At 47.5% G+C, this 25,158-nt stretch overlaps 1 protein-coding gene and 1 long non-coding RNA gene across 3 annotated transcripts in view; one reads left to right on the forward strand and one right to left on the reverse strand.

Moving 5' to 3' along the window:
• Positions 1–25,158, forward strand: part of LOC144817980 (uncharacterized) — a 347,207-nt gene that overhangs the window by 205,107 nt on the left and 116,942 nt on the right. The gene's annotated exons all lie outside the window — the stretch shown is intronic.
• Positions 1–25,158, reverse strand: part of NUP155 (nucleoporin 155) — an 898,957-nt gene that overhangs the window by 106,065 nt on the left and 767,734 nt on the right. For both annotated transcript variants that reach the window (XM_078674974.1, XM_078674975.1), the window contains one exon: positions 15,475–15,611. In XM_078674974.1, the coding sequence (XP_078531100.1) occupies positions 15,475–15,611 (137 nt within the window). The remainder of the gene's footprint in view (positions 1–15,474; positions 15,612–25,158) is intronic.

Below are 25,158 nucleotides of genomic sequence, written 5' to 3' on the forward strand. Positions count from 1 at the left end.
TGCGGAACTTGAGACAGTCTGGAATCAAAATCACGTAATACATAGTGACCCTTAAAGTCACGTAGGAACAATCGTATTCCCTCTGGGGAACAGCAAATAACTGCACCTAATTCTTTCAGTGTCTTAATGCCTAACAGATTTTCTGGACATGACTTAGTAAGTAACAGATCAGTAGTACGGGACAATGGACCTACTTCTAGAGTGACTGGCTTTGAAATCTCATTAACTATTGGTTTTCCTGAAAATCCAAGGGAAACATTTCTTGAGCCTGAGAGCGGAGCCCCTGGAACTTCGGCATGACTAATTGTGGTCCTACTTGCCCCTGTATCAATCAAAAACTTTCTGTCTTTCCCTAATACTTGACTATGAACATAGGGACCTTCTTGATCTACAGGTATCTCGATGAGAGGCAAGCCTACCTCCCTCTCTAGGCTGTTTCATGAATATGGCTGGTACTCTGGATACTCGGACTGTGCATACTGGTACATCTGCGATGTAACATGCTGTGTTGCAGCAATAGGCTGCGGTGCGGTAACTGTCTGTGGTGCATTCTGTGACTGAGGAATCTGTGAAACTTGTTCTTGTCTAGGCGGTCGTGGTCTTTCTTTAGTCTTACCAGTAGCTATGTTATGTTTCAGAACTGCACACTCGTTTATAAAATGACCTGGCTGTTTACAATAATTGCAGTTCCCTTTAACGGGAGCTGCAGGATGACTGGCTTGATTCGGACCCCTCTTCTGGCTGTCTTGAGGAACAGATTGTGCAACTAGCACTTTCATTTTCGTGTCTTTCATACGTTTTCTCTCGTGTTCTTGTTCTTCTCTAATTCTGTTCTGGTGGTACTGGAGCATCTGGAGCATCTGGGACGGGGTATTTGCTTGCCAGGTGCTTTCGACTTTCAAAACTCGGTTTTTAATTTGTGGGCTTGAATTCTCGACTAATTTAGTAACGAAAAGGTGAGGGTATGACTCACTACTTGTCTTGAGACCACTATTAATACTGAAACATTTTTCAAATCTAGAATAAAAATCACTAATATCTTCATCTTGTTTCTGTTTACAGGCTGAGATTGCATCCCAGTCTTCTTTTCTCGTTGTCAATAATCTGGGTAAAACTTGAATCAATAATTCTGGTAATTCTTTACATTTATCTCCAAGACCGGTACCTGGTACTCGTGCCTTGTCTTCTGCTTCTAGAACTGCCCAATCTATCTTTTTCTCTCCCACCTCCCATTCTTTTTCCTTTAGCTTTTCATATACCCCTGCGGGTAACAGGACCTTTAACATTTTAATGATATCTGGGTAAGTGTATTCTCCCATACGGAGCATGTCTTTTAATTCTCTATGGAACCCTGCTGGATCTTTGTCATGACAGGGAATTAATTTCTTCATCTCGAGGAGTTCCATCTTTGTGATTGGAGTGTATACAAACACTCGTTGCATTTCGCCACCCGTTCCTCTAACTGGGTGGACTTCTCGTAACGGATTCTGTCTGTCTATGTAAAACGGCTTACTTTCTGGAGGTGAGACATGAACAAAATGCGGGTTCAGAAACGTTCTATATTTGTGACGTTGTTCTAGAATGACACTAATTAAATCGGTACCTAGACCTCTCCATCTATACTGGAGTAACTCGTTCAGGATATCGTGTAACGGGCCTGGATCAGAATGTTGACCCTCATACAGAGTAATGAGGTGCTGGATCATATACATACCCACCAGTCGTTGCTCGGCTGGGGGCAATTTCAGAAACATTTGTGCCACTATTTCGTCTGGAAAAGTGGTAGAATCAGTAATCCATCGGACTGCTGATCGGACTAGTTCTTGTTCATGCATATTACTTAACTCACTGTAACCGATTCGTGATTTCAGAATGTGATCGGTAGCTTGAAATACTTGTTCTAGAGAACTTTGTTCTGGTGCTAAATGATGGAGAGTAAACTTGGGTTCTAGGCGTAAATGGCGATCTGGAAACCTGGATTTTCCTACATACTCTATTCTGGCGGGATTCTCGTTCTCTTCCTCTTCAGGATCAGAGATACTTTCTTTCTCGCTTACTTGTGCTGCTTGACGTTGTTCGTGTATCTTTATTATTTCTTTACGGATTTTCTTGTACATACTTTCCATAGCACCGACGGTCTTGTGCTTACCCTCGGCTATATTATCACTCCACCTTGTCAGGATTCTCATTTCGGCGGAATCTTTAGACGGGTAATCTTGTTCTCTTATTAGACAATTGATCAGGAACTTTAATATCATGAGCTGGATCTCGGCTTTCCTTTGAGACATGGCATTACTAATACTTTCTGGATCATCCCCTGTACGGATGAAACGATATATTCTGTCTAGATCTTCTTTCATATTCGGTAAGGTGACTAGATACTCGGCCACATTTCTTACGCGCAATGAATATAAAACCATATTATTCTCGCCTGGGACTGGATCATAACAGCATTCGGCAAGGGATTTCCTTATTTCTGCTACAGACTGATATCTGGGCGTCCGCTGTGACGCTTGTGCATGTAATTCGGCTAACGTTAAACGCTTGTGTGGCGGCGGGGTTTGAGGAAGACCTCCTCCTGCGGCCCCTAGACTGGAATCGTCTACTGAGGCTCTACGTCCTGGCAGAGTGGGAAATGGAACTGTAGGCTGGACTTGCATGGCGGGCTGGACCGGGGGTACCGTAGCAGGTACTCCGGTGTCTGGAGGAGCGGGAAGTGCCTGATTTACAGGGACAGGCGGAGCGCGAACAGGATTTACATATTCTGGGACTGTGTCGTCCAAATAGGATGAAATAAAAATATCAGCTGCGGTCGGTTTGTGACGTAGCTTGGTCGGAACTAACGGTGGCGGGAAATTACTGGGTGCCTCTGGGGTCGCTTTTGGCAAGCCCTCGGCAAGAAGAGGATACATACCCTTAATGAGGGCATGCCTCTGTCTGACTGTTCAGTTTTGACCTGTTCACCTATCTCGATTAATTCTCTTTCTTGGGCTCGTTCTTGGGATTCTCTACTTAACTCTGACTTTCTGATTTCTTTCTCGGTCCTTCTATGAGCTTCTTTACGCCATAACTCGATGGCATCTTTCTGTGACTGTCTGGCTTTCTTTTTCCATAATGCTTCTTCTACTCGCATGATACATTCGGCATCCCATGTGCCCGATACGGGCCATCTATACTTTTCTTCTAACTGTTTGGTATACTCTACCCATAAATCTAAATACAATATGGCGCTTATGCCATGTTTCTGATACATAAAATGACCTGGACTGTCCCTAGGCGGAACAGGAACTGCTTCTTCTAATAAACCCTTTCTAGTGTTTAACTGACGTAACTTGGAAAAGAGCGGCATGACTGGACTATAATCTGGACACAATACAATACACAATGAAAACACGAAATCACGTCGCACTCATACCACAACATTAAAATACATGAAGAACATTATAAATAACAGTTCGAACAGAATATTACCTGGAATACTGAGAACAGAAATACAAGAATTTCTCGAGAACGGAACAGACTAGAATTACTGGATGCACTGCTGTAACAGTACGGAACATACCGGTCCCATAAAGGGACGCATCAAGACCCGTATCCACCTAAGTGAACACTTCGTTTGTGAGTCTGGGTACCACCAACCCACGGACCAGGAGTCAATTTAGACTGACCCTGTCTAGATACTACCCCAGCAATGGTACTCACCGGGCAGCACGGAACGGAAGGCCTCGGACGGGACTGGACTGCTACGACGACGGACTTCGGACTTCAGTTACGGATGGGCCTCCGGATACCTCGGACCTTGGACTCTCGGCTTGGGCTCTGGTCGGGACTCGCCGCGTTCCTCCACCGTCTCGTTTGGATGCTGGACCGCCTCCTCCGTCTCCTCCGTGGGCCTGAGGGATACTTGAAGCAGAAATATCTGCCGGTGCACGGTATGGTTCCGTCACGGCTGCAGAGGGTCAGGGGGTCGGCGTGGCTTCACCGACGCGTGGGGAAAGGGCAAGTCCCTGTTCGGGCGCCATTATGTGGTAAATAAATAAATAATACCCTATTTTTTACTAGGCATATATCATAACAGATAGCTCAATAAATAAGAGTCAAGATTCGAGGTAGTAGGAGTTTCTGCAGGTTTATTACAGCATAAAGGACAGGGACAGGACAACCTGCATAAGAACAGAATGAAAGGGCTAGAGTGGCCCGGCAGCTGCCGGGGCTGGGTCTGGGATGAGCGCGCTAACTTTCAATAACAATGCAGGAACATATATACATAGCGCGAACACATAGCATTACATTGCAGTAGGCGTAGCAGTGGGTGGAGCAGAAGGCGTGACGCGTAACAGTCGCGAAAGATAACAGTAAAAGTAGGTGTAACTGGGAGTATACATAGACATGTGATGCAAACGTAACAGAATATGTCATGAATGGGGCGGAAACATAGGAGGGGGCTACCTAAGGAGCCGGGACCTCTAACCTGGTGGTGCGCGTAAACTGGCAATGACGTGTTACTAGGAGAAGCTGGGGGCTATGAACTCTGTGCTAGGAGCAGAGACTAAAGTCTGGAGGGTCGGAGCGACATGTACCTAAACCCTATCTGGTATCTGATGTTTAGGGAACATGTTGACATAAACTATAAGTCATGAGGGGAAAAGCTAACTGACTCTAAGACTGGAGCATACATTTATTCTACATGTAGTGCGTGATGAAGAATATTAAATGACCATTAAATACAGTATTTCTCTAACGTGGAGACGAATGGGCTAGACAATGACGGAAACTATTGATGCAGTTCAGTAGCTTAGGAATGCAGAGAAGGAGGACTGAACTGATAACTGGAACTATAACATACTTTTGGCAGACTCAGAGGCAGAGCCAAGCTACACCGGGCACTGCGAGGCAGGAAGTAAGTGAAAGGTCGAGGATACAGGTGGGGGCTGGATCGCTCCTTAGCGAGGCTTCAGGAGACAGGAGCTGAATCTAGGGACCGGGCCCTGTTGAGGCCTGGAAACAGGGACTTTATAATGGAATAACGTGCACACTGGGAAACGTGGCAACGTAACTTTACATAGGCCTGATATTCGTAGTATTCACGAGGACTGTAAACTGGCATACTAGAGGTGGACACAACTGTAATTGCGTCATTAATCGGACATGGGGAATAACATATGCATATTGGTCATGCACACATAACATATGATGGATGAGGCGTAGGGACACAGAACATGGCAAAATTTACTTTTCAAAACCCTGGCTATGAAAGAAACGAAAACCAGGACTGGCCGGGGTCTTAGTAGAAAGACCCAGGGACTTGGCCGTAGCCCTCGAGTCTTTAAAGCGCTCCAGTACACTGTCAGCCTTGTCGCCAAAGAGGTGGGTGCCATCAAAGGCCATGTCCATAAGTGAACGCTGGACATTGGGTGAGAACCCGGTCGAACGCAACCCGGTCGTAGAGATCGCCCTGATCAGGGAGCCGGCGGTGTCTAACCCACACCGGATGGCGAACTTAGCCGCATCTTTGCCCTCTGCAATCGCCTGACAAAGAGTAGCCTGCACCTCCTTAGGACACTGAGACAACACTTGGGCAATGGCGTCCCACACCGCGTGGGAGTAGTGGCCCAACAAGCAGGCGGTGTTCACCGACCGCAGCCCGAGGCTGGCCGAAAGAACAACTGTTTCCCAAACTGGTCCTGCCTTTTAGAGTCCTTATCCGGCCGGGCCGTGGGAAAGGCACTCTGCGACGTCGAGGCCTAAATGACCAGGCTCTCAGGCGTAGGGTGAGTGGTCAAGAAAGAGGGGTCACTGGGCGCCGGTCGGGGGCGTCTGGCAATGTTTTTATCCACCAGGGCCCCCGTGGCCCGCCTCGACCAAGTGTCCAAGAGGACCACTGTTAGGGCGTCATTAAAGGGAAGCAGCGGCTCCGCCGAAGTAGACGGTGTCTGGAGCACCTCAGTGAGGAGGTTGGTCTTGAGGGCCACTGTGGGGAGGTCAAGATTGAGGGCCTCAGCAGCCCGACGGAGGACCTTCATGTAGGAGGCACCCTGCTCCTTATTAGGCGGGGGAGAGACGAACCCCGGGTCAGAAGAGACATCGAGGTCGCCTGCATCCTCCGAGTCGTCCACCCAATCGAGTTTGGAGTCACACTATCGAGCAAGCGGGTCCTTGGACCAATCCCAGCCATCGTCCGCCTCTGGTGTAGAGGGGGCCGGTCGCAGCAGCAAAGCCAGAGCCGGAGAGGGGACGAACAGCGTCGGGAACGGCACCGTGAATGAGGCCGGACTGGCAGCGGTTCCCAATACGGATCCCAAGCCGAAACAAAATGGTCTGGGAACCGGGGCAGGGTTGGGATAAACGGCACCCAGTGCGGCACCGAAGGGGCCCCGGGCCGGGAGCCGAGGGTGGTGCCGGAGCCAGCGTTGCAGGATCCTGTGGCACCGGGCCAGCAGGATCTGGACACGGGTCCGCAGAACTCTCTGCCTCCAGAGGAGCCGCAGGAGCGAGGCACCTGTCCCCCTCGTCTGCCTCCGAGGAGCGACGGGGGACGTGGGAGAACGAACACGCTTCTTTAACTTCTTTTTATGGCGACGCTTAGTGGAATCCGAGGGTGAATACTTGGAGTCTGAGGAGCGACGTCTCCGGTCCCGCGAGCTGTTGCGGGAGCGGAAACGCGATAAATGCTGGACATCCATCAGCTTCCGCCGCCGCTCCCGTAAGGCCTTTGGGCCATGGCACGGCAGTCGCGGCTGTCCCAGGAGTCGTGGCCGGCCTCCAGGCAGTAGAGGCAAATATTGTCGGGGTCCTCTACCGACATGTTTCGGCGACAGGTCCCACAGGACTTGAAACCGGGCATCCCTACGTGCACCAAGAGTAGGTTGGGGAGATAAAAAGTCTCAAAATAGTGGCCAAAAATAGACCACGGTACGTGCTCAATCCGGATCTGCGCTTACTGGTGCGGAAAAAGAAAGAACTGACGTCAGCGTGCATGTGTGGCACCTAAGTACTCTTTGTGCCGTCATCTCTGCGCTGACGCCGCCAGTGAAGGACACGGAGCCGCAGGACGCCACCTACTGACGCGCAAGGGTACTGCTAAGAAAAACTTTCTGGATCCAGTCTGACGCCTGGGGATATTCTAAGGTAAGGAATCTATCACTAACAAGTCTCTTTCAGATATAGGGACCAGCAAGGTCTAGGGGACTCAGCACAAGCAGGGGAATAAGGGCAGGCCCAAGCAATCACGGGAGCACAAAAGAAGCAAAGATGACCCTCAACAGGACCCACAGGCCGGAGGCACTGGAGTCGCAAGAGGACCTCAAACAGCTCATCGAAAGATGCAAGCCATGCTGCAAACGATGCGATGTGGACGAAGACTTGAAGTTGGGGCTACTTGGAGCCCGAAGATCTTGGTGGAAGGAAGCCAACAAGCCTTTGCAACTGCAAGTCGATGCGGTGCACAGGGGTTCGGTTACTGTGGTTCCCACGAGGGATACTGGCCTCAAACTTGGTGAGAGGGCAGGGCAGGCCTCTAGAGCTGTGGAGAACCACCACATGTGTTGCAGAACCATTCGGATTCCGGAAGAGCTCAGGTTCAGCAGACTGGTCAGCTTAGTTGCTGTATATGAAAAAACAGGGACCCCCTGGCAATTAGAGTCTTCTAGGACAGGGAAAAACAGTACGTGGGTAACTTCCTAGACAGTTTACAATGCAATAAACAATGAAAGAATGTGTAGATAAGTCGAAAATTTCAAACTAACAAGTACATGTACAAGAAATAGTTTTTATTTGAGATAAACACTATATAAAAAAATACATTTAAAAACCACTTATTGATCAAAGTTGTGTACAATTCATACAGTGCATGAGAAATAATCATAAGTTAAAAAATACATAAATACAATCAATTCAATAAAAGGTTGTGGCTGAGCTAGTATCTCATTCGACGCGCGTTTCGGCGTATGTGGACGCCTTCGTCAGAAAATTTTAATGTAGGCCACAATGTTCCTGGGTCTGCAAGGACCTGTGTGCTTAGTCAGCAAGGCATCAAGAGATCGAGAGTTCAATTGTGGAGGTCAGAGCTTTAAAATTGGTTAATGTGTTGCTTGACCAATATAGGTGGAAATACTTCAATGCCGGAGCAGCACTGGAAGGGTTTGTGCAGATAAATGAATGGCTGGGATGCTGCAAAATAAAGATGATCTTTAAAATAGTGTTGTGATGCTGCCAACGGTAAATGATAGCAAATGAACTTGATAGAGCTGTTCAAGCGGCAGTGCGATACTTCTTGAGGACAAGGATGATTGTCCGAAGTTCATCGAATACCGTGCACGCAGTGCTGGTAGCGGCTCCTGTGGGTTCTCGTTTGTCTTTGTAAAAATGGGGAGATAAAAAGTCTCAAAATAGTGGTCAAAAATAGACCAAGGTACGTGCTCAATCCGGATCTGCACTTACTGGTGCGGAAAAAGAAAGAACTGACGTCAGCGCGCATCTGTGGCACCTAAGTACTCTATGTGTCGTCATCTCTGCGCTGGCGACGCCAGTGATGGACACGGAGCCGCAGGACGCCACCTACTGACGCGCAAGGGTACTGCTAAGCAAAACTTTCTGGATCCAGTCTGACGCCTGGGGATATTCTAAAGTAAGGAATCTATCACTAACGTGTCTCTTTCAGATATAGGGACCAGCAAGGTCTAGGGGACTCAGCCCAAGCAGGGGAGTAAGGGCAGGCCCAAGCAATCAGGGGAGCACAAAAGAAGCAAAGATGACCCTCAACAGGACCCACAAACCGGAGGCACTGGAGTCGCAAGAGGACCTCAAACAGCTGATGCAAGCCATGCTGAAAACGATGCGATGTGGACGAAGACTTGAGGTTGGGGCTACTTGGAGCCCGAAGATCTTGGTGGAAGGAAGCCAACAAGCCTTTGCAACTGCAAGTCGATGCGGTGCACAGGGGTTTGGTTACTGTGGTTCCCACGGGGGATACTGGCCTCAAACTTGGTGAGAGGGCAGGGCAGGCCTCTAGAGCTGGGGAGAACCACCACATGTGTTGCAGAACCATTCGGATTCCGGAAGAGCTCAGGTTCAGCAGACTGGTTAGCTTAGTTGCTGTGCCTGCGAAAGCAGGGAAGTGACTCCTTCACTTCAAGGGAGATTCATTCAGGTGTCTTTGATGCCCACAGGCCTTGGAAGGTTCCTGTATGGTGTACAGGCACAGACGATGCAGCAGACTGGAAGGGAGACGAACTCGAGCACAAACAAAGTCCAGAGTGCCCAGACGGTAGCAGTAGAAGTGGTGTCTGACTTGAATCTGACTTGAATCTTGTCCCACGAAGAATCCAGGTGCCTACACCCATGTAAGCTGTTAAGTACCCTAGAGAAAGGGTTGGGAAGTTTCAGCCTCCCAGGAGAGGGTCCAGTTTCGTGAAAGAGCGGGAGCCAACGACTTAAAGAGCTGGTTTAAACGGACTATGCAGTGAGGCACAAAATGTGCCCCTCATGCCGACTTAGGGGTGCTGCAAGCGCACCCACCCGGGTACAATCCACTAAATCATGTCTGAAAGGTGGTCACACTTCTCTGTGACAGGATGCCTATTGTTCTGCCTTCCCCTGCTTGAACTTGGCTCAGCAGCAGAAGGGCAGAATCTGGTCTCTGGTCGGCAGCAACCATTTTGTGCTGTCTGGGTCTAGAAGGCTAACACCGGGGACACTGAGAGCCTAATGGAGGGCTCTTCTAGTGCTTGGAATCATACCTCCCACACTGTTTACAGTGTGAGGGTAGATTAGATTTTATTTAATTGCACAGTTAATTAAAACCATTTGCAATATGTTAGAATGATTTAAAAAACGAACATTTAAGAAATTGTTTTACAATTATAAACACTTTCATTTCATAAAAAGTGCAAGAGGAATAATAAAAAGTTAAAAAAGAAACCACTCAAATTAAGAAATTGAATAATATATGAAGCATTATGAGGGAAGTGAGTCTTTGTCTGTCCCCTCCGAGACAGTTTTCTCGCAGTTGGCACGATCTTATTCGTTAACAAGTCTGGAACGCACTTCTTGTGAGGGTATGATTCCTACATGCTTGATACCAAACATGATGGGATTTGTTTCAGCCAATTTCGAGATGGTCATTGTGTAATTAAGAGGTGCCCCTCTATATAGTATATAGCTGTTTCACTTACAACCTGGGACAATGGACTCTGTAGGCTGTAGGGGTGTCTTGCTCATTCAGGGGCACCCTTACACTTAGAACCAAGCACCCTGCCTTCAGGATTGATAAGGCCTGCTATAGGGGTGACTTATAGGTTTTAAGTGCAGTGACCCTAGATATAGGAAACCTATATCTTTTGTAAGTGGTGCTAGCGCTAGCTTACACAGGCTGCCATGGCAGGCCTGTAGACACATTTTAAATGGTCTCCCATGGGTGGCATAATGCATGCGTCAGCCCATGGGGATCCTCTGGGGTACCTATGCCCTGGGTACATTAGTACCATATACTAGTGACTGATACGGGTACCCCAGTATCCAATCTGGGATGTACCTAAGTACTAACCACAACAATTTAAGGGAGAAAGCAGATAGACTGGGGTCCTGATTAGTAGGATCTCAGTCAGACTAGTTAAAATCAGCTTAGCATCAGGCAAAAAGTGGGGGTAACCATGCAGAAAGATCCTACCTTCCTACAGGGGTGGATCAGTCTATGGTTTTAGGGTATCTCTGTGCCTCGGAGGGGGTGTCCTGTGTCTTCTGAGCTGTGCCACACCAGTGGGCAATGGGGGGCTGCGCCGAGCTCAGTGGCGGGAGTGGTCTTGGCCCTGGCAGGATCACCCCGGTGAGAAGATTTGGAGCAGAACTACCTGTGGAAGTGGCCAGATCACAAATGTTGTGAGAGTGCTGGTCATAATAAATTCAGAGGGGCACCCTGGGAGCTGCTGAGTTGGGGGCCCTCTGGTTCCACACAGAGTGGGAACAAAGGAGTGACACTGACAACCCGGTCCTGCACGGTGGAGAAACTCACACGTGGCAACTGTGTTAATAAGCTGAGCATTTGAGAACACATAGGTGGCACTGACAGAAACCAAACTCACCTCACCTTTGAGGCCAAGAGCACCGCCAAAACCCATAGAGAAGCCAAGTCAGACTCGAAGCAAGACATACAAGCCCCATGGGTCTACTGCGCTAGAATCCACACTGTTGGTGATGCAGCAAAGCCAGCAGTCTATAGATGGTAAAATAGACACGCTAGATCTGCTATTGATCATATTGTTACCAGGCTGGACAAGCAGACCGAGAGAATAACTTGAGGCAGGACAGCACAACTCCACAGCAGAAGATAGCCTGCAGATCCCCCAGACGAAATATCTCAACATGGAGAAAGTATTGAAGATTATTCAGGGCAAAAATGAGGACTTTGAAGCAAGTTTGCACCAGAGTAATCTGCGCATTACTGAGGTTCTGGGTCCACCAACACCGCCAAGTAGAAGCTATATGTGGAAGGGCAGGAGCACAGCAATTCTCCAGTGTGCTGGTGGTCGAAACGGCACACAGATGGTTGGTTGCGAGGCGTGAGGCTCCCCTAGCCTTATTATAGCGCTGCTCCTGAGCTATCGAACAACAGTGTTGCGTCTCTCCAGGGTGCAACAAGGCATATTTATAATACACGAAACACAGGGGGTCTAACAGCCAAATTGAGAGGCTACACTGTCGATACTGAGTCAACAAGATCTCAAAATATCTTTACCGCACACACATAACGTATTAATAAGGATAAAGAAGGAAAAAGGCTAACACTACATGCATAGAGGAGACCGGTACATCATCGATTATTCGTAAAATGGCTGATTAATCCACAACAGATTGTAAATGGTTTCCATCAAATTAGACTCAATGATCAGTCCTATCATTTGGCCAAACCCATGTGCAAATGAGGCTGGTCCCCTGATCAGTGGGACACTCAGCTCCGCACCTTATTGTTGTATCAGGATTTGGTCCACCAAATACACAAACCGTCCATGATGACTGATCTTTTGATGGTAAAGTAAGAAGAAATAGTGCAACGAACAAGAAAGTAATTTAAAATAGGATGGAATGTCCTCCTTCTAAATACTTTATTCTGCGGACTGGACACGCCTCCTAATTAAAAAATAGAACAGTGCAAGAGAAGACAGTGACAATTATCTGTCTACATAAGGGCCAACATGTTTCTGCCTAACGGGTATTTAATTCCTTGGCATTCGTCAGGGCCTCTGCTCGTATAATAGTTGCACTCCTAATAGTGAAACATAGAATTCACCACCATCACCAAAACAAATTGTAGTAAAACTGGTTAGAAACGGTACAACCTGTAACAACCATGGACATTAACCCTCCGATTCACAATGGTTACTGTGAATTCTGTGAAGGAAAACGTTATATCATTAGTACTGTATTCGATGCATCAGTCTCATGTGCATAGTGTGTCACCAAGCCAACCAATAATGTGTGTCAGAAAATTAATTTTTATGCTTACCCTTTGTGGTAGGGCAATAGGAATGATTATAGGCAGGGTGTAAAGCGAAAAAATTTATTTACAGTACTTTGCCACATTCTTTTGTTTTCCCTATATCTTTGTAGTGCGGGGCCTCTTAGTACCTGAGCAGTGTCCAGGTGAGGTGAGGTCTATTGCCCTACCACAAAGGGTAAGCATAAAAATTAATTTTCTGACACACATTATTGGTTGGCTTGGTGACACACTATGCACATGAGACTGATGCATCGAATACAGTACTAATGATATAACGTTTTCCTTCACAGAATTCACAGTAACCATTGTGAATCGGAGGGTTAATGTCCATGGTTGTTACAGGTTGTACCGTTTCTAACCAGTTTTACTACAATTTGTTTTGGTGATGGTGGTGAATTCTATATTTCACTATTAGGAGTGCAACTATTATACGAGCAGAGGCCCTGACGAATGCCAAGGGATTAAATACCCGTTAGGCAGAAACATGTTGGCCCTTATGTAGACAGATAATTGTCACTGTCTTCTCTTGCACTGTTCTATTTTTTAATTAGGAGGCGTGTCCAGTCCGCAGAATAAAGTATTTAGAAGGAGGACATTCCATCCTATTTTAAATTACTTTCTTGTTCGTTGCACTATTTCTTCTTACTTTACCATCAAAAGATCAGTCATCATGGACGGTTTGTGTATTTGGTGGACCAAATCCTGATACAACAATAAGGTGCGGAGCTGAGTGTCCCACTGATCAGGGGACCAGCCTCATTTGCACATGGGTTTGGCCAAATGATAGGACTGATCATTGAGTCTAATTTGATGGAAACCCTTTACAATCTGTTGTGGATTAATCAGCCATTTTACGAATAATCGATGATGTACCGGTCTCCTCTATGCATGTAGTGTTAGCCTTTTTCCTTCTTTATCCTTATTAATACGTTATGTGTGTGCGATAGATATTTTGAGATCTTGTTGACTCAGTATCGACAGTGTAGCCTCTCAATTTGGCTGTTAGACCCCCTGTTTCGTGTGTTATAAATTCAGTTGGTGCTGGGGACAAAATCAGGTGTGGGTCTTTAAAATATATATCCCTTGGACCCTATTTTAAATGGTTTTGTTTAATCTGCAACAAGGCATATGACATCAAAGAAACTAACTCACCTTCTTACCAGCGACTGTTCAGGCTGCTCGCATAGAATACCTCCCACTAGAAAAGGAGATGCAACAAGAGGGAATCAAGTACGCCAGCTGTACACAGCCAAATTGCAAGTTGACTACCAGGGCAGCCAGAAAGTATGCACCTCCCCAAAGGCAGCAATGGAGTATGTTAAACAAATTGCTGCGGGCCGGAGTACCATGCAGATACCAGAGGGCTAAAGCAGTCTGACGGACTAGGTAATATGGGCTCTAATTCAACATGCCAGGTCTCTATCGTAGGCTGCTGGGGACACATGATACACCAAAGTCCAGTGGACATAGATTGGGGAGAAAGTTGCAGTGGGAGAGACTACCATGTATGTGAGTACTGCATGGCTGGTGCAGAAAACAAGTAATGGGAGACATGGGCACAGCACCAGGGTTGCCTCGCTGGGCATGGATTTGAGCCCGACCAAGCTGAAGTGAAACCCACATCACGATTCTCCCATCAACAGACCCATTTGAAGAATATCCGACTACCTGTTCCCTGGTCGCCTCCGCCCACCTGGAGGTTACTCGGATCTCTAGCCGGCCCGGCGCAGATGAACCCCTTTTACTTTGGTTAGGTTTTGATTATGTACTGAGATTGATTGGGAATCCTTAGCTGACCCCTGCCACTCTTTCCCCCATACGTGTCTGCTTCACAAAACGATCAGGAAAAAACCTAGGACCACTAGGCCCTATCGGCGTTGACCAATGCAGAATTGACGGGGATGAGAATGGGGTTGATGCCGCTGGTGGACTTCAGAGGCGCCAGGCCCATTGACATAGGGACCGTCAGAGAAGTTCACGTTGGCACGACCTGCGCCAATCCAGATCCAGATCCATGAGACCCCACCAGAGCAGTTAGTGCAGAACCGGATGGAGCCTTCTCCGACACTGCGGGCCCGAATACGATCTGAAGGGGTCAGCCATCTCAAAACACCTTTATTTGAGCGGGGTTGTTCCACCTTCCAGAAACGGGGAGGCGGGGAGTTGGACCTGGCAACGGTTCAACAGAATCCTGCCTGGAACATCGATGTTCCCCACTCGTCTCGCCAGCCGACGGATGAGGTCAAGCTGAAGTCCGTTTAAAAGATGACTTCTTTTCGTGCCTCTTTCCTGAGTGTCTTGAGGACCTTGAGTGCGACGAAGAGGACTTGGGGCTCCTGGAGCGGGTCCGCGATTTTCTTTTCCTCGATTGGGTCCAAGACCCCTAGGAGTCGTGCTCAATGGTATCGACTGCAGAGCCGGAAGCAGCTTTAGGGACCGATCCCTCAAAGCCTTCGGCGCCATGGCTTGGCAATCAGAGCACAACTGTGAGTTGTGGTTGCGCTGGAGACATCATAAGCAGACAAGGTGGCTTACATCCTACATTTCTGGATGACATTCTTGACACACAAGAAAAATCTTCAACAAAATGTAGAAAAAAGACTGTCAAAAAGAAACCGAAGGGTAGCTCTTCTCTGGATCAGTGCTAACTGGTGCGGAAATAAAAGAACTGACGTCCGAGTGCCTGGGTGGTGCCTATATAGGTGACCATGATGCCATATTCGGTGCCAATGATGCCCCGAGGACCCGAACAGAGTTACCTGATGGCGCACGGGGGTACTGCTTACGCAAAGGTTCCTGGATCCAGTCTGGCACCTGTGAAATTCAAAAGTAAGGAATCTGCAGCTAGAAGTCTATATCAGATATTCGCTTTATCAGTAATCGTAATTGTTAAAGGCATCACATTCTGGCAATACATGCCTCATTGTAATATTTTAATCTCCAGGTATGATTCAAGTCATAAAAGTAAATCAATCTCTTACCCGTGCTTTGTATAGGTGATCATATACCTCAAGCAATCTAGGAATAGGTACTCCAATTTCTTGAAGTGTGTATGTTACAAAGCCTACATCCCAATTCAAAGAACACACTTGCTGTTCAAGATACTGCACCAAAAAGTCTGTAAAAAATTAAACACTTTCACTGAAAAAATCACACTAAGAAACTGGTATATGCTATTGATGTACATGCATGCTTTAAAATAAAGCTACGTAAACCACTAACAATTTTTCAGTAAACAAATGACAATTACCAATTATATTAGTCCACTTTTCTTTACAAGAAATTGAGCCTTTACATAATTTAAAAAGCTATAGAAAGGCTTATCTTAAAAATGAAGGACATGAAATAAACATGAACAGATTTAGTCAATATGCCGATGAACAGAACTTGTAATTACGGTTATGTGGCAGTGGATGCACATATTTATTTAGTTAAAACTTATCAGAAAATTGAAATTGCTGTTTTATCAACCTTTTCTATAAGTGTACTGCTGTGTTTTGTTTTTCATACTGATTCATGTATTTTGTTATATATGTTCCAATTATGGTTGCATGTTTTATTTTCCTTCAAATTTCTTTAAAAACATTTTGCGAAAATGCAAAGCATATTTTACAAACACCCAGGGCAGGAAGCCAGAACAACACAAAAACATTCTTGCAGTAAAGGTACTGTGGCCTTCCAACTTACAAAACATCTTGAAGATGTGAGTAACAACTGGAAGGCGAATACTTGTTAACAGATTGTCGGGGAAGGGACTGGGGTTGAATGTCTGGAGGGGTGGAGTCACCCGACATCTGCCATCCGTACTTTCAACCATACGAGTTCTCCATCATAGCATACTCACTTTTTGAGGGGTGGGGGCAAGGGGGGGAAGGGAGGGTGAGTGTGTCAATACCGTGCTGGAGCACTTCCGGACCCGCCTCTACCATCTGGGGATGGCACCCCATCAGTCACTTGCGACCCTGGGACCGATCAATTCAACCTTTCTCCTCTGTCCTCCCACAGGTGGCTTACCATTGCACCGCGCAGCTTCAAGTCTCTTTCTGTATTTTCATCCGTGTGGACCCTTTTGAGCCTACATTCTTCTGCCACCGCCCATTCCAACAGGTTAGCTCTCCACTTCCCCTGCGTTGGTGGTGCCAAACACGCCCAACGAATAGCAATACAGCACATTGCCCGCACTAGGCTCAACTGAGCAAACCTTTATACCATCTTCCTACCCACTCTAGGTAGTGGCAAAAGGCACAGCAGACAATGCTGAATGAACAAGTTACTTACCTTCGGTAACGGTATATCTGTAAGAAACACTAGTTAGTGATAGATTCCTTACCTTAGAATAGATACCCCAGCAAAACCAACCCCGGTGGTGGGTCTGCGAACCAAGATCACACCAGGAAGTCCCGGAGAACAGAACGGCCAAAGACGCCATCTTTCCGGACTTGGCCGTCCAGGCAATAGTGCTTAGTAAAAGTGTGCAGCGAGGCCCACGTAGCTGCCTGACAGATGTCTTGTAAGGGGACACCACATGCCAATGCCGTAGTGGCAGCCGTCGCAATGGTGGAAAGGGCCCGCAGCCCCACCGGAGGCTCCTTTTTTGCCAGAGAATAACAGGCTTTAATACACAAGACGACCCATCTGGAGATAGTCCGCTTGTGTACGGCCCGACCTTTCTTGGTGCCTACGTAGCCAACAAAGAGCTGGTCATCCACCCGGAACTGTTGTGTGCGTTTCAGGTAAAATGAGATAGCACGTTTTGTGTCCAGACGGTGGAGCCTTTCTTCCTCTCTGGAAGGATGTGGAGGCGGAAAGAAGGTGAGCATGGTGATGGTCTGCCCGATGTGAAAGGCAGTGACAACCTTTGGTAGAAAGGATGTACGTGTTCTGAGCACAACCTTGTCCAGATGGACAGACAGAAAAGGAGGTTTGCAAGAAAGAGCCTGGAGCTCACTCACTCTCCTAGCAGAGGTGATGGCAACCAGGAAAGCAGTCTTCAAAGTTAACAGACGAAGAAGACTGTTGTGAAGAGGCTCAAAGGGAGCACACATTAAATATGTGAGAACCAGGTTCAAGTCCCACTGTTGCATGATGAAGGGAATAGGAGGGAAAAGATGAGTAATGCCTTTGAGGAATCTATTCCCAACAGGGGACTTGAAAAGAGAGGGATGATCAGGAAGCCTAAGAAAGGCTGAAACAGCAGAAAGGTAGCCCTTGATAGTGCCCAGAGCAGAACCGTGCTGGGCCAAAGAAAGAAGGAACCAAAGGACTTCTGAAAGACGGGCAGAAAGGGGATCCACAGCCTTTGTTGTGCACCATGCCACAAACTTGTTCCACCTGCAGGCATATACCAAGTTAGTGGAGGGACGCCTGGCTCCCAGAATGACATCACAGACGTCATTAGGAAAGTCGAAAGGAATCAACTGCTGCCGCTTAATCTCCACGCAAGGAGGTGGAGACTGGACAGGTTCGGGTGTAGGACCGTCCCCTGCTGCTGTGACAGAAGATCCTCCCGAAGAGGCAGTCGGATCAGGGGATCGATGGTCATACTGAGTAGCTCGGGATACCAAACTCTTTGAGCCCAGACACAGCCACAAGAATGACTTGGGCCCGGTCGTGCCTGATTTTCTTCTGCACTCGGGCAGAAGTGGTATAGGCGGAAAGGCGTGCAACAGACCGCAACTCCATTCGCGACAAAAATCGTCACCTAGCGAGTGCCGCCTTGGAATATCCAACGCGCAGAACTGCTGACATTGCACGCTCTCTTCGGTGGCGAATAGATCTAACAAAGGCTTTCCCCACTGCTGAAAGAGACATTGCGCCACCACCGAGTGAAGGCGCCATTCGTGATCCATCATGCACCTGCGGCTGAGTTCGTCCGCCCTGGCGTTCAGTGAACCCACCAGGTGTTGAACCCCCAGGGAAATGCCCTGATGTTCAAGCCATGTCCAGAGATACAGGGCCTCCTGACATAGGGTCCACGACCCCACCCCGCCCTGTTTGTTGCAGTACCACATGGCGGTGGTGTTGTCTGTGAACACCTGCACTACTCTCCCCTTGACAGAGGGAAAAAATGCTTCCATTCGCATCCGTGAGTGGAAGGTCCAGGTCTCCATTCCAGTTACCACATGCGGACGCCTAGTCTATTAATCTCCCTTCAGGGCATTATACAACTGGAAAATGAGACACCTACTAGAGCCCAGATCCAGCAGTCCCGTCAGCACCAGGGACTCGTTTGGTTCCTCAGGAAAACCCATCTAAACCGCACAGCTATATGGGACAAACTTGCATATTGCAGAAATCGGCCAGGACCCACTCCAATACGCTTCCCAGCCTCAATGAACATCACAAACAAATGATTTAAGTACATATCACCTGCCCTCTGACAGCCTCCATCCACCCACCACATGACATCCATGGAGGCGCAGATACACAAGAAGGGACGCAGCCACCAAATGGGAAGAAGCTTTGTGTATGGCGCACATTTCAATACACATGCGACTGTCTTTTGCCATGCCCGTGCAACCTGGGTCACTATGTAGGGAGTGCTTGCCAGCACCCTACGACTCCAAATAAGAAGCTTTGGGAGGCCCTCCTCCGATACTATACCCTGCAGTAGCCTCTTATCCCAATTAGGGCATTTGGTGCACCACAGCGCTGCATACTGAAGGAGACTAGCTAGGTAATACAGCTGAAGATCCGGGAGCCCAAATCTGCCCTCAGATAGATGCAGTTGAGGACCTCCAGCTGGACTCTGCTACGCTTACCTGCCCAGTCTAAGGACCCTAGCAGCCCATTTATCTGCCGGAATAGGGAGTCCTGGGAAAGGAAACAAGGGAACCCTACTCACTTGGAGCCTGGGCATAAAGTTTTATAAGAACAATGGCTCCTGTGGATAGATATATCTTTTTTCTGATAAATGCAAAGCACAATGGCAATGTAGGTGATATCAGGAATGTCAAAAAAGGAAGCTGTAGATACACTTGGTGAGTGTGATCATCAATTCACATAGTTTATGTAAATAAACGTAGCCAATCCTTACAAAGCATCTACAATATCATATACATACAAACAAATAATAACAAATTGACGGTGTGTCCCAAGTGAACCTATAGAAAAAAAGAGAACCTCTACTACTGAAGTGAGAAATAATGACGTGTATAAAAACAGGAGGTTTCTAGTTTACTTTTAGTTTCATTCAAAAGAGGCGACCTAGTAACATTAACAATCAGTATGCAATAGTGATGAGTATAAGCAACTATTGGGCATGGTCTTTCTCCTTTTTTAGCTGTTGACGACGTTTCGACTCGTATTAAATGTGGGGTCTCCACAGGACTGGTCAATGTGGGGACACCTATAAAGTATGATAAGGATATGTTAGCTAGTGGGCCAACAGTGTAGGAACATACTACAATATTATCATGTAGTATTGTGAGTCACTTGAGTAAAAGTGTACCTGTAGGGAGCTTGTGCTGTTCAGCTATTAAAACAGGGTGACACCGTGAGGTATAACTGAGAGCGAGAAAAACTTACAGGGATCCCGGCAGGGACCTGTATGAAATTGAATGAAAAATTCAACATGTAGGACGGTATCATACATTTTAGTAGGAAAACGACTAAAGGCATGGTATCTCATGGAATATGCACTTACCCCTGGTGCAGGTGAGGCAAGCAGGCAAGCGAATGATAATGAAGGGTTCTATGGATCCATGGTATATTCAACAGGGAGATAGCTGGAGAGGCACGAGACTGTGAAATGGATGCAAATTGGGGAAGAAATGAAGGCAATGCATCCACAGCTACATATACTCATGAAAAGAGCTGATCGTAATTCTCACCTACATACACACAAGGGCGCTCTGTGTATGGATGAGTATTAGAATTTAGATAAGGTGATTCTTCACGATTCCGGTGAGTCACTGTTACGATGCGGGCGCTGTGGGGGAGAGTCTAAAATTAGTCTCTCTATACTTATTTGTGAAGGAACTGTATGATTTTACATCCAGCCTACTTGAAAACACTGCTCACCTCGCTATTAGGAAGAACAATTTCCTGGTGCTAGGCGACATGAACGCTCATTTTGATGACCCCCTCGACTCCGGAGCTAAGGACATTAGGTCTGCTCTCCAGTCTCTGCAGCTAGATCTCATAAATTTTGATCCCACTCACAGACTAGGTCACCTTCTTGACCCCATTTTTGGGAACGTTTCTAGAGTACACGCTCTTTCTCCTATTCCGGTACCCTGGTCAGATCACTCCATTGTTCCTTTCTACCTGCTGAGGTCTGAGCCCGACCCGAAAAAAAATGACACGGATCTCCGGTACCAGCGCCGGAAATGGAAAAATTTCTCTCAGGACACGTTCAATAAATTGATTGGAATAGGAGACTCTCTTGAAAGCACTGACTGTGAAACAGCCTACAGTCAGTTGCAGGACAGAATTTTAAGGGCCCTAGATAAAACCGCTCCTATTCGCAACCTTCAAAATTTTATTAACCCCAGAAAATCCACTCCCTGGTACACTGCTGAACTACAAGCAAGCAAATCTGTGTGCAAAAAATTAGAACGCGATTGGCGTACTAACTTTTGCCCAGTTATTAAACTTCAATATAAACAAGCGCAAAAGGAATACTATAAAAAAGTTCGTATTTCTAAAGCCATGCACTACAAGACGCGCATTGGGGAGGCAGAGAACTCCTCTAAAGAGCTTTTTAAAATTTTTAAAGAAATTTCTGTGCTCAATAATGATAATGCGCTTTGCGACAACTCAGTGGAAACTTGCAATAAGATTGCTCGCTACTTTTCAGATAAAATCACCAACATCTATACCAGTTTCTCTGACAAGCTGCCATCCGGCCGTGATTTTACAGAAACTGCTGTTGCTAATTCCACTGAGTCTTGCCTTCAATACTTCTCGGTTCCCACTCCCGATACGCTTATAAATATCTGCAAGAGCGTCAAATCGGGTTCCCCTCGGGACCCTGCTCCCCCTAAAGTACTCAGAGAGAGCTTACAGGTACTAGAACCCTATTTTAGGCATATAATTCAATTATCCTTCTCCTCTGCGCTCTTACCGATTGATTGGAAGAAGGCAATTGTATTGCCTATCAAAAAGAAGCCTAATGTAAGTCAGGACACCTTGGAAAATCTGAGACCAATCTCTCTATTACCCTATCTTGCTAAAGTGACCGAAAAAATTGCTAACAAACAGCTTATGGCTCACTTTGAAGCTAACAAATCCTTGCATAGCTCTCAGTCTGGTTTTCGGACCAATTACTCCACCGAGACAGCTCTCCTGAGAGCTACTGAAACGCTTCGGGCAGGAGCTGATGAGGGTCACACGATGGCACTCATAATGCTGGACCTCAGTGCTGCGTTTGACACTGTAGCTCATTCCATCTTGCTACAGTGTCTAAACCAGGCTGGGGTCACAAAGGCGGCATTGGGATGGCTTAAATCCTTTCTAACAGACCGAAGCTTCCAGGTTCAGAGAGGCAATTCCCTCTCAGACAGCATTGCCCTAGAACAGGGGGTGCCTCAGGGCTCGGCCCTGAGCCCCACCCTGTTCAACCTTTATATGGCCCCGCTGGCGGAGGTGGTTCAATCGTACGGCATAAAATTAGTATCTTATGCCGACGATACCCAACTCCTCATCTCCCTATCCCAGACACCCTCCTTGGCTGCTGCTAATTTCAAAACGTGCATGCAGGAGCTTGCAGGCTGGATGAACCAACACTGCCTCAAGCTCAATGGTTCGAAAACAGAGGTGCTTGTGATTGGGGGTAACTCGGCCAGCTGGACCCTGGACTGGTGGCCGTCGTGTCTAGGTCCTATGCCCTCTCCGTGCAAGGAAGCAAAGAACCTGGGTGTATGGGTGGATCCCAGACTCTCTTATGACAGCCACGTCCAGAAGCTAGCAGGAAAGTGCTTTGGTGTATTGAAGACCTTAAATCGCACCCTGGACCTCCTTCCTTTAGAGGCCAGACGTACGATGACCCAAGCCTTAGTCACCTCCCGTATTGATTACGGTAATGTTCTACTCTTAGGAACCACTGAGAAGAACATTAAAAAACTGCAGGTTCTCCAGAACACGGCGGCTCGTCTGGTCCTTAGGCTTCCCAGAAGAGCGGCCTCCAAGCCTACATTAGTGGCTCTTCATTGGCTCCCTATAAAAAAGAGGATCTTGTTTAAAGCACTCCTTATATGCTACAGGATTACCTCTCAGGTAGCCCCTGAATACCTGAAGGATCTTGCTATCCCCTATATGCCCAACAGAGTACTGCGCTCCAAGGGTACCGGGCTTCTGTGTGCCCCCCGGATAAACAAAGCCAGAATGGGAGGGCGCTCCTTTCGTGCGCTGGCGGCCAAGAATTGGAACCTTCTTCCTCTGCATATCAGATTGGCTGAGACAGAGACCTCATTTAGGAGACTTTTAAAAACTCACCTGTTCACCCTTTAGGTCGCTCACTTTTTCCGGTTTTCTCTCTCCACAGCGCGGGGACACGCCGAGATGGCGTCACCAGGCGCTTTACAAAATCCTTTATTATTATTATTATTAATTAATGCCATCAAGAGTGCGAAGGCACCTGTTCTCTTTGTGATAGGAACGCATACCTGCAGTGTAGCGCAGAACTCGTGGACCGTCTTTTTGGCGTGTCCTCTCCTGTAGGTGCAATGACAGAGAATGTCGCGCACCAAATCACGTTATATACGGCCCTACCGGTGGGGGCTGGAGCGTGGATGTCAGAGCGCGGTGTTGATCATTGTCTCTGTGATCTCAGGAATCGTGTGATCTTAGACTGGGCCAACAGACTCACTGTATCTTTCGGACTATGCTCAGGACTGTGGGGTCATGTGGGTACTGGATCGGGCATTAACCCGTGACACACTGTTAAGAGAATCATGTGGCCAAAAACCGGCAATTAGCAAAACCCAGGGGGTTATTGAAATAAAAGGAATACACAAAATTACAGATTGGTCTGTACAAACACTCATTTTTGTGGTATAAGCCTCTAATCTGTGCAGAGCCATTATCGGAGGATCTGGCCAGTATGTAACCATTACGGAGGGCCAGTGTGGCCCTTGAGGGAGGTAAGTTTATCGAAACGGCATATACTCATAGAAAGGGCCGACAGACTAAACCGTCTAATGTGGAGAATACACAGCGGAGTGGGGTTCTGTATACGTGTAATAATGGCATCTATTACTGCAATCACAAGTATTAGGGGAGCAATGACACTGTGGTGCCACAATTGAATCGACAGGGGTGGGAAAAGATAGAGGTAGCATGATCAGTATGCATGTGTGGGGCATATGGCATTACATCCGTATGATCAATCCATATTCATATACTTTTCAATCAATCAATAAGCAAATTTGTAGAGCGCGCTACTCACCCGCTAGGGTGTCAAGGCGCTTGGAGGGGGGGGTGGGGGGGGGGGGGGGGGGAAATCGCTACTGCTCGAACAGCCAGGTCTTGAGTTGCTTTCTGAAGGAGAGATGGTCCTGGGTCATCCGAAGGTGGATGGGGAGGGAGTTCCATGTCTTGGCTGCCAGGTAGGAGAAGGATCTTCCTCCGGCGGTGGATTTGCGGATTCGTGAGACTGAGGCGAGGGCGAGGCTGGCGGATCGGAGCTGGCGGGTGGGTGTGTAGAATGTGAGGTGGCTGTTGAGGTATTTCGGGCCCATGTCATGGAGAGCCTTGTGTGCGTGGGTGAGGAGTCTGAACGTGATCCTCTTGGTGACGGGGAGCCAGTGCAGGTCTCTCAGATGGGCAGAAATGTGGCTGTGGCGAGGGATGTCCAGGATGAGTCGTGCAGAAGCGTTCTGTATGCACTGGAGTCTTTTCTGGGACAATACAGAGACAATAATACTCGCAACATATTCAACTCGTACTTCAGTCGTTAGTCGTGTGTCATCTGTATTCCATGGTAGTGGAACTGCACCTTCTCCCAGGGGAGACATGCAGAAGAGAACCATCTTGAGCCTTTTAAGGTGCAGGCCAGACACCCTCCTGAAATGGCCCATAAGATGTAATAGACGCAACACTGACCTTTCCCCGTCGGTCACACATATTAGGGTGTCCTTTGTGTACATGGGCACTGTGTGAGCCCTGTCTCCCATTCTTTTTCCCTTTTCCCGGAGTTTGCTTCTCAAGTAGATCGCCAACGGCTCAATGGACAGGGCGAAAAGGAGTGGGGATAGTGGGCTCCCTGCCTCGTTCCCGGCTCCATACGGAATGCATCCGATACTACCTGCCCGGTACAGACTCTTACCATGGGCTCCATGTAGAGGAGGCGCACCAAGGACAAGTAACCCGAGCCTAGTCCCATACTTCGTAGCACTTCCCACAAATAATCCCAAGAGAGGGTATCAAATGCTTTCTCAATGTCTAGGGCAACAATGCTGCCTCTTCCATCACTTCCAGTGTGGCATGCATGACATGAGAACGCTGCGGAAATTTACGGTGGGTGCCAATCCCCAGCATAAAGCCACAATGATCAGTATGGACCAAGTGTGTGTCTACGTGGCCCAGACACTTCGCTTCTACTTTCCTAAGCAATTTGATGTTCACATTTAAAATGTATAGCGATCAGTATGACCCGGGATTTCTCTGGTCTTTACTAGGCTTCAGCAGAATGATTTTTAAAGCCTCTCGCATGTGTACAGGCA

The sequence above is a fragment of the Lissotriton helveticus genome, chromosome 2_1 (genome assembly GCF_964261635.1).
Source record: "Lissotriton helveticus chromosome 2_1, aLisHel1.1, whole genome shotgun sequence".
Classification (NCBI taxonomy): Eukaryota; Metazoa; Chordata; class Amphibia; order Caudata; family Salamandridae; genus Lissotriton; species Lissotriton helveticus.